This window comes from Rhinatrema bivittatum, chromosome 8 (genome assembly GCF_901001135.1).
Source record: "Rhinatrema bivittatum chromosome 8, aRhiBiv1.1, whole genome shotgun sequence".
In the NCBI taxonomy this organism is placed as follows: Eukaryota; Metazoa; Chordata; class Amphibia; order Gymnophiona; family Rhinatrematidae; genus Rhinatrema; species Rhinatrema bivittatum.
In genome coordinates, this window is record NC_042622.1 from 59,854,932 (window position 1) to 59,868,770 (window position 13,839).

General features: G+C 44.4%; 1 protein-coding gene across 1 annotated transcript in view; it reads left to right on the top strand.

The window, feature by feature from the left end:
• Positions 1 to 13,839, top strand: part of TOP1 (DNA topoisomerase I) — a 349,577-nt gene that overhangs the window by 219,307 nt on the left and 116,431 nt on the right. The window contains exon 9 of the mRNA XM_029612494.1: positions 12,456 to 12,571. Within this exon, the coding sequence (XP_029468354.1) occupies positions 12,456 to 12,571 (116 nt within the window). The remainder of the gene's footprint in view (positions 1 to 12,455; positions 12,572 to 13,839) is intronic.

Here is a 13,839-nt window from a genome sequence, read left to right on the forward strand (position 1 = left end):
TCCCACTTTGAGACTATTAATATATTGGAAAAAGCTAATCATCTTCTGCTGGTGCACAAATTGCTTCTCCCTGTCAGGTGCATATCAGGAAACATTCCATTGGGCCCTGTATTTATTGCATTAGCAGTCAAAGTGATAGTTTTGCTCTCTACAGTGGCGTTCAGTTTTAGCCAGTCCGGTTTTCATTATATCCCTTATGATTATGCATGAATTATATTTGCATGCACTGTTCCCAATGCAGGCAAATATATCTTATGTATATTAATTGGGCATATCCTGAATACAGGTTAGAACCTGTTTGAGCACCACTAGTTTAAGACATTAACCTAGTGCTTCCAAATCCAGACTTTTGACTTCCAGACAAATCAGGTTTCTGTTCATATCCCAGATCAGTCCAGACTCCTAGGTTTTGCTTTCCTGCCAACAGATGGAGACAGAAAAGAAAAGTTTTACTATTTAACCTAGTATGCTATTTAACCTAGTATGCCATCTGCAGTTCCTCAGTATTTTTCTGTCTCCAGCAGATGGTAGAGGTATAAAACCTGCAGGTACACCCTATGCATAAGGGCTGTGTCTGCCCTTTCTGCAGTATATATATAAAAAAAAAAAAAGAAAATAGAAGAAAAATTTTGAAGTCTTTCCGGGGATTGTTAGATACCTGATGGGGCTATCCTCCCTGGTTGAGGCGGCCGAATAGGGGATTGGTGACCCTTAAGTACATCTCGTGCCTGGTTATTCTGAGGGTTTAGGACAGCTGGTGGTCCAGTTCCCTTCTTCCCCCGCTGAGCCCTGTGGATCCTACAGCCAGCTCTGTCACTTTTCAGGGAAGTATTTTCTATCTTTGTCTGGGGCAGTAAAGTTAGTTAGAAAAAAAAAACCAAACAAACAAAAAACAAACGGAGGGCTGAGCTTGCAGGGAATCTGGGCTCCAGCGGCATCTCCCATTTTCTAAGGATTGCACGGCAGGCAGTCTGCTTCAGGTGGTGGCTGGGGGGGCGAGGATCCTGGCAGGCAAACTGCAGCAGCTACTGCAGCACATGTGTTAATGTCGCTGGCAAAGGGTCGAACTAAGTGCTGCCACATGCACGGATCTCATGAGAACATTATGCAGTCTCTGCATCTCCAGGGGAAAGGGCAGTTCTGGTAGGGCTGGCTCAGGGTCGATGCCAAGAAAGTTGAAGGGAGCATTGGGGACAGCCATAGGTGTGTTCCGTTAGCACGGGAATGGAAACCATCTCGGCAGCAGTGAGAGAAGCTCTTGGGGAGGTGGGGGTTCCCCCCCCCCCCCCCCCCCCCCCAATGGCTGTCGAAAGTCCTGCAGAGGTGCAGGAAGCTTCTGAAGTTGGGAAATCCCTCCTGGGGAAGGATTCTGAGAATTACCTTTCTTTCTCTTCAGACTTTGTACTTCTTATGCATAGGGCAACCCTGGCTAAGGAAGGCAGCAGTGAGGAAGGGCCCACGTTCTTAGTCTGTCACAAAGTTCCCCGCGGCCTACAAAGAAACCCAAAGTGGCAGACAAAAAGGATCCTGGAAGGAACCGGAGGGTTCTAGCTTTAGCAGGGCACTCGTGTTGTCCCACAGAAGAGGAAGACAATTCTGAGGATTTGGAAGAGTGGGCTGTAGAATCCCTGAGAGCAGAGTCCACTTCAGAATTGTTGGATCAGGATGAGGTCCCAGATCTGGATGAAGTCCGGGTAGCCGAAGGGAATGACCCTAAGGTAGTCCAGCTATTTCAAAGGGAAGAATTGTGGCCCTTGATTCCACATATGCTTAAGGAGTTGAGCATCACATTGCTGCAGGAAGAGTCTGACCAGAAGGAAATGAGTGGATCCTGTCATGGATGGCTTGAGAGTTCTGGCGAAGGCCTTTCCTTTCCACAAGTCTGTCAAGAAATTGGTGGTCGCAGAATGGGACACTGGATGCTGGGCTGAAGTTTGGCTGGACGATGGCCAAGTTGTACCCATTGCCGGAGAAAACTCTTGAGCTTTTAACGCTTCCAAAGGTGGATGCATCGGTCTTGGCAGTGACCAAGAAGACAACTTATTCCAGTGACAGACTCTACAGTGTTGAAGGATGTGCAGGACTGAAAGTTGGAGGTTCATCTTAAAAGAAATTTTGAGGTCTTAGCTTTGGGCATTTGGACTGTTCTATGTAGCAGTTTTATGCAGAGAGCATGTTTATGTTGGGTACAGCATTTGTAGGTGAAAACTCTTCCTTAGCATCCTCCACAAAGCAGGCTGAGTGCTTGAAAGCAGCAATGGCCTTTGTGGCAGATGCACTGTATGAATTAGTAAGAACATTTTCCAGGATTATGATGTCAGTGGTGTCAGCCAGGCGGCTGCCCTGGTTGAGAAACTGGTCAGTGGATATTTGGTCAAAAACTCAGGGGGCTCTACTGTTTAAGGGCAAGCTCCTGTTTGGGGAAGATCTAGATCAGCAGATAAAACATCTGGGCAAGTCCAAAGAGAATACGTTTCTGGAGGAGAAACTGAAGGGTAGAAAAAGATCTTTTCTGATTCTGACATACTTCATAGGTAATTGGAGGTTTTGACGGAACAAAGGTGGTTCTTCATCTCAGAGGCAGGTCTCAGGCAGAGTCCAGTCCTTTCGGGGTGGATGAAAGTCTTCCGGATAGAGCTTGGGCCAGGGCTCCGGGGGAGTTAAGTCTCAATGAAATGAGGCTTGTCCACTCTTCTTTTCCAGCTGTCTGAGGGCAATTAGCCTGCTTTTATGAAAAGTAGGCCAGGATCATAACAGACCAATGGGTTGTAGAGGTGATAAGAGATGACTATGCGTTAGAATTTGCTCGTCTGGTGAGACACATTTACATTGTTTCCCCTTGCACTTCCTGCGACAAGAGGGTAGCGGTTCACCAAATGGAAGACTGTTTGCGGAGTCTGGGAGAAATAGTGCCGGTTAAAAAAATAATAAATAAATAAGATATTCCATTTATTTTGTGGTACCAAAAAAGGAGGGAACTTTCAGACCGATATTGGACTTGAAAAAGGTGAATACAGCTCTCAAGATGCCATGCTTTTGAATGGAGACTCTGCATTCTGTCATAGCGGCGGTTCAAAATGGAGAATTCCTAGCGTCCTTAGACCTCATGGAAGCATATCTACATATTCCAATCAGGCCGGAGCATCAGAAGTTCCTGAAGTTCATGGTTCTGGGACATCATTTTGAGTTTTGTGTCTTTCCTTTCAGGCTGGCGACAGCTTCATGCACCTTCACCAAGACAATGGTGATGGTGCAGCAAAGTTCAGAAGGGAAGAGGTGCTGGTACATACGATTTTGCATGACTGGCTCGTCCAAGCAAAGTTATCAGATCTTTTCATCATGGCATTTCAGTGGGTCCTAGAGAGGTTGAGGTCTTTGGGATGGGTGGTGAATCTGGCAAAGAGTAACTTGATACTGTTCCAGTTGCTGGAGTACCTGGGAGCTCGTTTTGACGCCCAGATTGGCAAGGTGACTAGTGAAGCTGCGGAAGCAAGTTCGCTGACTCTTGCGGCTTTCAATTCCCATGGTTTGGGATTATTTTAAGATACTCTGGTCCATGGCATCGACACTAGAGTTGGTTCCTTGGGCTTTTGCTCATATGCAGCCCTTGCAGAGTGTACTTCTGTCCCATTGGAATCTGTTATAAGAGGAATTTCAGATTCCCCTCCCTCTCAAGGGGGAGTCCAGGTCCAGTCTGTCCTGGTGGCTTGGTCAAGCCAGTATGGAATGGGGAATGGACTTTTGAGGTCCCAGAATAAGTAATAGTGATCACTGATGCCAGTCTCTCTCTGGGGAGCTGTGTGTAAGGGACAAGCGGGACAGGGCCAGTGGTCCTCAGAGAAGCTGTATGGTCTATCAATTGGTTAGAGATGAGAGCGGTAGGATTAGCATTAAAGTACTTTCTGTCATAGTTAAAAGGCTGTGTGGTGCCTGTTCTATCAGACAATGCAATGACAGTGGCTTATGTCAATTATCAGGGAGGAACCAAGAGTCAAGGGGTTGCTCAAGAGGCGCAGGAGTTGATGCTGTGGGCGGAGCAGCACCTGGCAATCCTTGCGGAATTCCACATAGCCGGAGTAGACAACGTACAGGCAGACTTTCTCAGTTGCTGTAAATTAGATTCATGACAATGGGAACTATCCGAGGAGGCAATGTGGTTAATTTGGTCCAGTTGGGAAACTCCCCATATGGATTTGATGGCATTGAGCCAGAACGCCAAGTTGCCTCGGTTTTACAGTCACAGATGAGAGCACAAAGTAGAAGGTATCAATACACTGGTTCTACATGGCCAAGGGGATACTACATGGCCAAGGGGGATACTTTTTTGTGTTTCCTCCTTGGCCATTGGTAGGCAAAGTGTTAACTGTGGGAGGAAAGGCACTCAGGTGTGGTGATTCTAGAGGTGCTGGAGTATCCTAGTCATCTGTGGTTTGCAGACCTGGTAAACTTGGATGTAGATGGCCCATTACAGTTAAAACACCAAAAAAGAGCCAAGAAAATTGCCAAAACAAATAACACCAAAACCAAAAAAAGGCAAAATCAAACAATATCAGACATTAAGTTAGATCCTAATATATCAAATAGTAAATGCCTAATATAATTCACGCATCAGCAAGCCGATGGCGTGCCCCTATATGGATGGGTCACCCGGTCTACTACATCATGGGATAGATTTTCAAAGGGGTACGCGCGTACCACCCCGAAAACCTACCCGAAAACCCCCCTGCGCGCGCCGAGCCTAAGCCCCGGGTTGCGCATAAGTCCTGGGGCTTGCAAAAAGGGGCGGTCAGGGGTGTGGCCAGGGGTGTGGTTAGGGATCAGGGGCGTGGTTAGGGATCAGGGGCGTGTCCGGGGGCGTGTGAGCGGTCCGGTGGTGTGGCCGAGTGCCCCAACACAGCGGCCTGTGTCGGGTCCTGCCGCGCCGGCACGCGTAAGTTACTGCCCGGAGGCAGTAGTAACTTCTCCGATAAAGGTAGGGGGGGTCTAGATAGGGCCGGGGGGGGGGGGGGGTTAGGGAAGGGAAGGTGCGGGGGGGGGGGGGTAGAAAGAAAGTTCCCTCCGAGGCCGCTCCGATTTCGGACCTGGTAAACTTGGATGTAGATGGCCCATTACAGTTAAAACACCAAAAAAGAGCCAAGAAAATTGCCAAAACCAATAACACCAAAACCAAAAATAAGGCAAAATCAAACAATTTCCGATTTCGGAGCGGCCTCGGAGGGAACTTTCTTTGCAAGTTGCACAAATGTGCACCCCCTTGCGCGCGCCGACCCCGGATTTTATAAGATACGCGCGTATCTTATAAAATCCAGCGTACTTTTGTTCGCGCCTGGTGCGCAAACAAAAGTACGCGCGTGCATGTGTTTTTAAAATCTACCTCCATTTGCGTACTGCAGAAGTCATTGTTACTCTCCAATCTCTTTTATGTGCAAGAAAATATTTTTTTGAAAAAAAATGTCTAAAAAAAAAAAAAAAGGAGACTTCTGCAGTATGCAATTTACAGTTAAGTCACTTCTGGATGTGCTTTGACAAGGTCCAGTATTTTTGGATCAAGCAGATTGCTTCTGTCTTGCAGCTTGGCTTTTGAAAGGCAATGCTTAACCCCTTTCCGGTCCACCCCAAATATATTTGTCAGTGAGCCTGTTGTATTGTGTTTTCTCGTCCTGAAAGGGGTTAAGAGAGAAGTGTTATCCGGAGGATGCGATTGCCACTTTCATACAGGCCACATACTTGGCTTATGTCAGGGCGTGGAGGGTTTTTGAGGCTTGGTGTGTTGAGCAGAGCGTACAACCTACTCGTGCTTTGTTTCTGCAGAAGGGTCTTGTTAAAGGATTAGCCTTTAATTCTCTTCAGGTGGAGGGCTGTCTTAGAAGAAAAGTGAAGGGAATTTCCCTGGCCTCACATCTGGATGTGGTTCATTTCCTAAGAGGGGTGAAGCAATTACAGAAGCTGTGTCCCTCATGGAATCTTAATTTGTTTCTGCGGGGAATGTGTGAGTCGAGTCACTAAGGAAGGTGACTCTGAAAGATTTGACCATGAAGGTGTTTATTTTGGTGGTAGTTTGTTCGGCCAGGAGACTCTCAGAGCTTTAGGTGTTGTCTTGTTGAGATCCTTTTCTGAAGATTATGAAGTTGGGGGTATCATTGCGCATGGTTCCCTCCTTTCTACTGAAAGTTGTTTCGACCTTTCATCTTAACCAAACAGTGGAACTTCCTGCTCTTTCAGATTTGGATTTGTCCACACCACATGTGAGGGAGCTTCGCTTGTTGGATGTTTGGCAGGCATTTTTTAGGTATCTCAAGAGACTAATAGTTTCTGGAGATCAGATCACATTTTTGTGCTTTGTAATGTGCCCAAAAACGGGTACAAAGCATCCAAAGCTACGATTGCATGGAGATTGCTTCAGCGTGCATTTGCAGGGGATATCCCGTGCCTGAAGGGCTGAGGGCTCATTCAGTGTGAGCGCAAGTTACCTCTTGGGCAGAATGTCAGCAAGTGTCTTCGCAGGAAATATGTCGAGCGGCTACTTGGAAGCCATTGCACACTTTCACTAAACATTACCACTTAGACGTTCAAGCTTTGGACTCCATGGGGTTTGGGAAGAGTGAACTGTGAGCGGTACTTTCTCGGTCCCACCAAGTTTAGAGGAGCTTGGGTACATCCCAGGAGTCTGGACTGATCTGGGGTATGAACAGGAAAGGGAAATTGGTTCTTACCTGCTAATTTTCATTCCTGGAATATCACAGATCAGTCCAGAGCCCCACCCATTCAAGCAAGTTTGCGTGGTTAGAATATCAAGGTGCAGAGTTGCTTATTGGTTCAATGGTGTTCTATTTCATGTTCCTGGAGGTTCTGGGCAGAGAGTTATGAGTTGGGGCTCTGCCTTCCTGTTCTTTGTTGAGGAGGGGTGTCAGTTATTATATTTATTCTCATCTTGGATTGGGTGTAGGTCATACTGAGGGACTGCAGGTGGCACACTAGGTTAAGTAGCAGTGTCAGTAAAGCTTTTCTTCTCTGTCTCCATCTGCTGGCAGGGAGGCAAAACCCAGGAGTCTAGACTGATCTATGGTATTCCAGGACCGAAAATTAGCAGGTAAGAACCAATTTTACATTTCAGGATAGCTACAAATATTTGTGAGAGATTTATATACATTTTATTTAAGAACCCGGTTCCATATTTTATTATCTAGAAAACCAAATCTTGGCAAGGGGGGGGGAGAAGAGGACTAGGTATCTTGAGGACTGCATTTTGGACCCTGTTGGCCTGAAGTTCTCAGATTGAAGTTCTCAGATTGAAATCCTAGCTGGGTCAACTCAGCTCTGGCCCTTTTGGGTAGATGGATAATTATCATTATGCAGGTTTTCTGGAAAGGTCTTCCTACTGTCCCAGGGACTTTCCAAGTATGTTTGAAACCTGTTCCCTTAGTCAGTATTTAATTAGCATGAATGTGATCGGTTTGTGCTTTGCCAATGTTAAAATACAATCTTTAGGAACTGATTATTCACAGGCTTTCTTGTGACATTTTTAAAAAACATGACAAATAGTCTCTCCAAAAATCAGGAATCTCAAAATGCTTGTGAATTTACTGCACTGAATCAGTGTGGTAGGGCATAGTTGTGCACATCCAAAAGGGCGATTGGCATGAGTTGAAGCTCCTTTGGCAAACCATCCCCTCAACCTCTCTCCAGTGTTAACTCTTCCACATGCGTAACCTCGAGTGACTAAAGTGACAGCACTGCACTGGAGACCAAAAGACAGAGACATGGGATCAGATTTTCTTTGAGTTTCAATTCATGACTATATTAGTCCATACCTGATCCAGGTAGTCAATCTGTTATCTAACGGTTCAATGCCTGCTTTATTAAAGCATCCTCTGTGAGACTAGTATTAAAGCAATCATCACTTGATGCTTTGTTATTAACCAACATTCATCCAATTTCCTCTTGCTCATTTCTGTCAAAGGTAGTTGACTGATTACGTTGATGACCATTCTATTCTAGATCAATGTCAATTCACTTTCCGTAGATGACATAGCACTGAAATTCTTCTGTTTTTTAATTTTGAGACTGTGCACCATGGTTTTGATGTTGGCATTAAATATGTCATGGTTCTTCTGGACATATGAGTTGCCTTTGCCATTGTGAAACACCAAATTTTGTTAGAGGAACTGGCAAGCATTGGCATTTCTGGCCTTGTTTTCAGATGGTTTCAATCTTGCCTAGTTGGCCAAGCACAACAGATTTGGATTAGATCGGCAGCGTCTACGTGGTAGCGTATGGTATCTCAAATTCCTCAAGGATCAGCCCTTTCGGCCACCCTATTCAACATTTACTTTATTTGTTTATGCAGATTACGTGCCACACTTGGTATCTCTTATATATGTTATGTGGATGACATACAGTTTTTTGTTTGTGTAAAATCTTCCTGGTCATCTACATTCAATTTCAATATTACCTACTTACCTGATTCTCCAATTAAAATTCTCAATATCGAGATTACAAAGATTATGATACTATGTAAAATCCCTCCATATGATGCGCCATCCTCCTTTGATTTTGAGGGTCATACTATTTCTTTAACAGTCTAGGCCTGTAACCGTAGTCTAATATTGGACTTTAAACTCACTGTGTACCCGCATATAAAGTCCTTAGTAAAAATCAGCTTTCTTTAAATTACCTATTTTAAGATGACTAAAAACTTATTTGTAGTTCATATGATTTCTGGTCAGTTCTACAAGTTTTAATTCTCGCAATTACTGTAATTCTGCCTTTCTTGGTCTGCCAGCGAATGCACTGTAGGCCTTACCGATGGTGCAAAATGCAGTGGCCCACATCCTAACCAGTAAATCCATTTGTGAACATATCTTTCCTGTCCTTTATGCCCTACATTGGTTATCATGAAGGTTGCCATGTTAGTCCATAGATTGAATTTAAACACCTCTCCTTGGGAAATGCCTTGCTGTGGGTTTATAAACTCTCAACACTAAGGTCATCGCAGCATGGTCTACTGGAAGTGCCTTCTCCCCGTCTCGCCAAGCTTGTTCGGACATGTGAAAGGGCCTGTTCTATTGTGGCCCTATCCTCTGGAATAATCTTCCTGATTTTATACAAATCCTGACTGATACTTGGAGCTTTAAGAAAGCTTTAAATACATGTTTATTCCAGCAAGCTGTTACAAATGGCAGCTCACGGGGACAGCCCTGTGAGCCACTGCACTCATACAGACACCGCCAACAACCATTTTTTTCTCATAGCTGATGCCACCAGCAGCCAGTCCCTTCCTGCGGCAGGACGCCACCATGGCCGCCACTCTCAGCCACCCTCCTTAAGCATGCACCAGTCTACATTCTTAAAGGGCCTGTGGGCAGGAATGACTGTGGCACCCATGGATGACGTCAACGGTCTTAGCTCTATAAAGGACTCTTCAGACCTCAGCAACAGGTCCCCTGCTGTTTTTTCCCAGTGCATGTTGATTCCTTGTGCATTCCTTGTTCTTGGCTTTGCCTTGTCTTACCTCTTGCTTTGTTGTTCCTGCCATGCCCTGCCTCCTTTCCTTGCCCCTGTACCTTGTCCTTGCCTCGTCATTGCCCTGCCTTTATCTTGTCTTTGCCTTGTCTTGTTTGTCTGGTCTGTCTTGTTCCTTGTTTCCTCAGCTTCACTTCCTGGTATTGACCTCGGCTTGTATTGGACCTCTCTTGACCGCTACCTGGACCCTGACCCCTTGCCTTGGACCTGACCGTGCTCTGCCTGCCCCAACCTCTGGCCTGCTCTTCTTTACTGCTGTCTGCTTCCTGCCTCAACTCCTGGCCTGTCTATCGTTGCCGTGTCTGCCACCTCTACCAAGCTATGCTTTGTCTTGGACCCTTGCCTCTGAACTGCCCTAGGGACTCACTTAAGATCTGCCAGCAGCAGCAATTCTTATGTAACAGTTGGTATAGGTGAAACTCCAGCCAGACCTGTCACAGGGTTTCTCCGCCAGCTGACAGTATGGGCTTAGTGGGCTTGCCACTCCTCGGAACTAAGAATCAGCTTCTCTGACGGGCCTTACACACTTTTTCATCAGTCCCAATAGGCAATTATAGTGTTTCTGGGTTTCCCCCTGGCCTTAACACAGTCTTCCCAAATAACGTTTTATTTTTATTGTTTTTGATTTTTATCTAAGCTCATTTATGTCTATTTTGTTTTATTGATATCAGATTTTTATCTGTGTTCAATTACTGTTCCTTGCTTTGAATCCTGGATACATGCGGGATATAAATTTTTTAAATAAATAAATGATAAGACTGAGATGGTGATGAAAATATGTTCTCTGCTGCCATCTTGTGGTCATTGCCATGACTTGGTTTCAGTCCTGATTACTAAATATCCCTGTCGAAGGTGTTGCTAGACATCTGGAAGATTTGAACCCGGTTCTGGATGTAAGTAGGGGGTTATCCTTTCCAGACATGTATAAGTAGAGGCCTGTGAATCTCCTCCTAAAGAGATGAGGGGTGGGGAGCCCAATGTGCGCCATCATCAAAGGATTCCTGCCGCAGTCTGTCAGCCCTCTCTGATCCTGTGGCTCAGCGGTATGTCAAGCTGAGCAGCAATTCCTTATCGGACCCACCCCCTAAATGCACAGGGGCTCGCAGGCTAAGAACATTTTTTTCACTAACCATCTGAAAATCACTTTAACTTTCCATGCCTCCAGGCCCAGTTTAAAACAAGGTGTTCATCTTTAATTTGTCTTTTCTGGTTAACAAATTAACTTCCAGCCAGTCTTGCCTGTCTGCGTGCATCAGATCGTCAGGTGATGACAGTATAGAGGCAGCAGTGAAATGAGTACATCATAGGTGGCAAAGATTGTGCTCATCACCACAATAACTTCAGTTCATTCAGAATCCCAAAGTTCTGGACTAATTGATGTGACATTTATTTTGTCTTCATTAGCAACTTGTGGGACCTTCATTTTCAGTTTTTATTTTATTTGTTCTGGGAATTTTTCAGTGTTTATTACAACAAGAGCAAAGAAGATGTTTACCTGGAAAAATGACAAGTCTCTCTTTATCCACTTATTTCTCCCATTTTTTGTTGTAATAAATAATTCCCAGGAAAAAATACAATAAAAACTGAAAACAAAGGTCCCTGATTATTTGCTTATGAAAATCTATAACAATAGAAACGCCGGAAAGGGTGAAAAATGGAACTTGAAAAAACAAGAAGACTGATGAGGGGTTTTAAAAATGAGATTCAGTGCTAAAATGTGTACACTTCTGCATTTGGGGCACAAATCCACTAGAGACATATTTAAAAAGACAAGAACTGTAAATTGTTAAACAGGAAAGAGATTAGGAATAGTCATCTCGGTCAATGTAACAAAGCAACAGAGAAAGCTAACAATATGCTCGATTACATAAATTAGAGGCATTGTCAGTATAGGTCACTAGTGAGATCCAGCCTTGAGGACTGTGCTCAGTTTTGGAGGCTGCACCTTTATAAGGACAATGAGAAGGTGGAAGCAGTTCAGAAAAGGGCAACACAAACTCTACAAAGAGGCCTAAAGCAGTCAAAATGTACTTGCTGGGAGAAAGAAGGGATACGGGAGACATGATAGAAACATTCAAATATCTTGAAAGAATTTAATAAATTACATGAAGTGAAATGTTCTATTGAAAAAAAGAAGAATTTTAAGGAAACTGGTCATGGTATAAATTTGGAGGAGGAAAGTCTAGAGGAAATGTAAGAAAAAAGGTTCTATACTGATAGGTTGGTAGATACTGGAATAACCTACTAGCAGATGTGGTAGAAACCAATACTGTGACAGAATGTAAGCATATTTGGGATGGACATAGAGGACAGTGGTAGGAACAGGATTTGGGAGATTGCAGCATTACAAACATGTCAAAGAAAAACCATATATAGATAGAGGAAGCATAGCCTTGAACACTGCAGGCCATGGGATAGCTGAGTTGGAACTAGCAGGCTACAGGTTGATACCGGTAAGTTTGTGGTGGCTGGATATTGTCCAGCAAGGCCATGAGAACCTAAGTGGCCAGATATTTGGGCAACAGCCTTGCCAGTTTTTCCACCTGGTAAAGGGTCGAGGAAGGAAGGTGAGGGTAGAGAATCAATGAGGAAGATGAGAAGGAGCAATATCCTGCAAGTAGTCAAGCATCTATAGCTGACAGCTGGGGCGCAGACTGGATGGGCCAATTATCCTTATCTTGAAGAGTCACAAAAGGAAGAATATAAATAAATTACAATCGTTTGCTGGCTTCTGCTATGTTACTATTTGTTATCTAATATAATTGATATGAAGTGGCATTTTGTATAGGTTTTCTGTTTTATAAAATAGTCATATATATTGCTGGGAATTTTGGATAGTAATTCATGATTCTGGTGCAGAAAACCTTTGGTATAAGAATTGAAAGGGAAGTTGACTTAATGAGCTGCTCACTAGCATATCTTTCTCTTTAAAGGTGGGAAGAAGAACGCTACGCTGATGGCATCAAATGGATATTCCTTGAACACAAAGGTCCCATCTTTGCTCCTCCATATGAGCCGCTGCCTGACAAAGTGAAGTTTTACTATGATGGTGAGTTTTGTCCATCCTGAGAAACTTAGTGGTACTTCAACAGAGAGAAACGTCGGGCTTTGGGGGTATAGAATAAATCTAAGGAAAAAAGGGCTACCAATGGAGTGCCATGAGGTTCAGTCCTGGATCACTCTCTCTTTAATGTTTTCATAAGTGATTTTACAGAGAGGCTAAAAGGAAAGGCTTTTCTTTTGCCAGATGATTTTAAGATCTTCAATAGGGTAGGCATTCGAGATGGAGGAGAGAAGATCAGCGATTTGAAAAAAATGTAAGTGGTCAAGAGTTTGGCAGTTACATTTTAATGAGAAGCTGAAGAGCCATGCATTTATGGCACAAAAATCCAAGAAAGCATTTGAGGAGACATGAGATACTGATTTGCACCAGAGTGGGGAGAGATCTTTAGGTGATTGCATTTGATGATGATAAGATCGAAAAGTAGTGCAGCAAAGCAGTAGCAGTAGCCAGAGGAGTATTAGGGTGTATAGGAGAGGTGTACTATTAGTGGGCAAAAAAGAAGTAATGATATCTCTGTACAAATCATTGGTGAGATCTCATCTGGAGGCCATATCTTTACAAGAATGTAGACCAGGGTGGGCAAACTAAGGTCTGTGGGCCGGAGCTAGCCTGTCACCACATTTTTCTTTTTCTGCGGCCCATCTACCTCTGTTGGGAACTTCCTTACTGCCTGCCTGCTGAAGCCATCCTCAGTCTACCTGCTCGATGTCATCAATGGCATTTCCTTATCTTTCTGCCAGATCAGTCCAGATGAGTTGCATCCCCGACCAGCAGATGGAGACAGAGATTAATAGGCTTACTGAATGTCACTCCTTATAAGCTCCAATGCTGACTTCAGCCTGCCAGTATTCCAGTATTCTCTGTCTTTAGCAGATGGTAGGAGAGCATCCCATGCTCTGAGTTGACTGGTTGGGGGGGGGGGGAGGTTTTGAATCTTAAATGGGCAGCTCCTGAGGTGAAAATCCAGTACTCCCTTCCTCAATTGAGTATTACCCTAGACCAATGGCCTTTCAAATCTTTCTCTGTACCCTGCCCCTTCCCCTTCCCCCTCCATTCAGTTTCTCTGTGGTTTCTCTTGGTCTGCGTTTGAAGTTATTTGTTCTCAAAAAGAAAAGAAGGAAGGAGAAGAGATTTTGGGGCAGCTTGGCAGGCATTGTTTCTCCAGCGATAAAAGTTTAAAAAATAAGAGAAACAAAGGAGAGAGGATCTGAACAGTTCTCCCGGTCGATAGAGTGTCAGCATTACTGATGTGA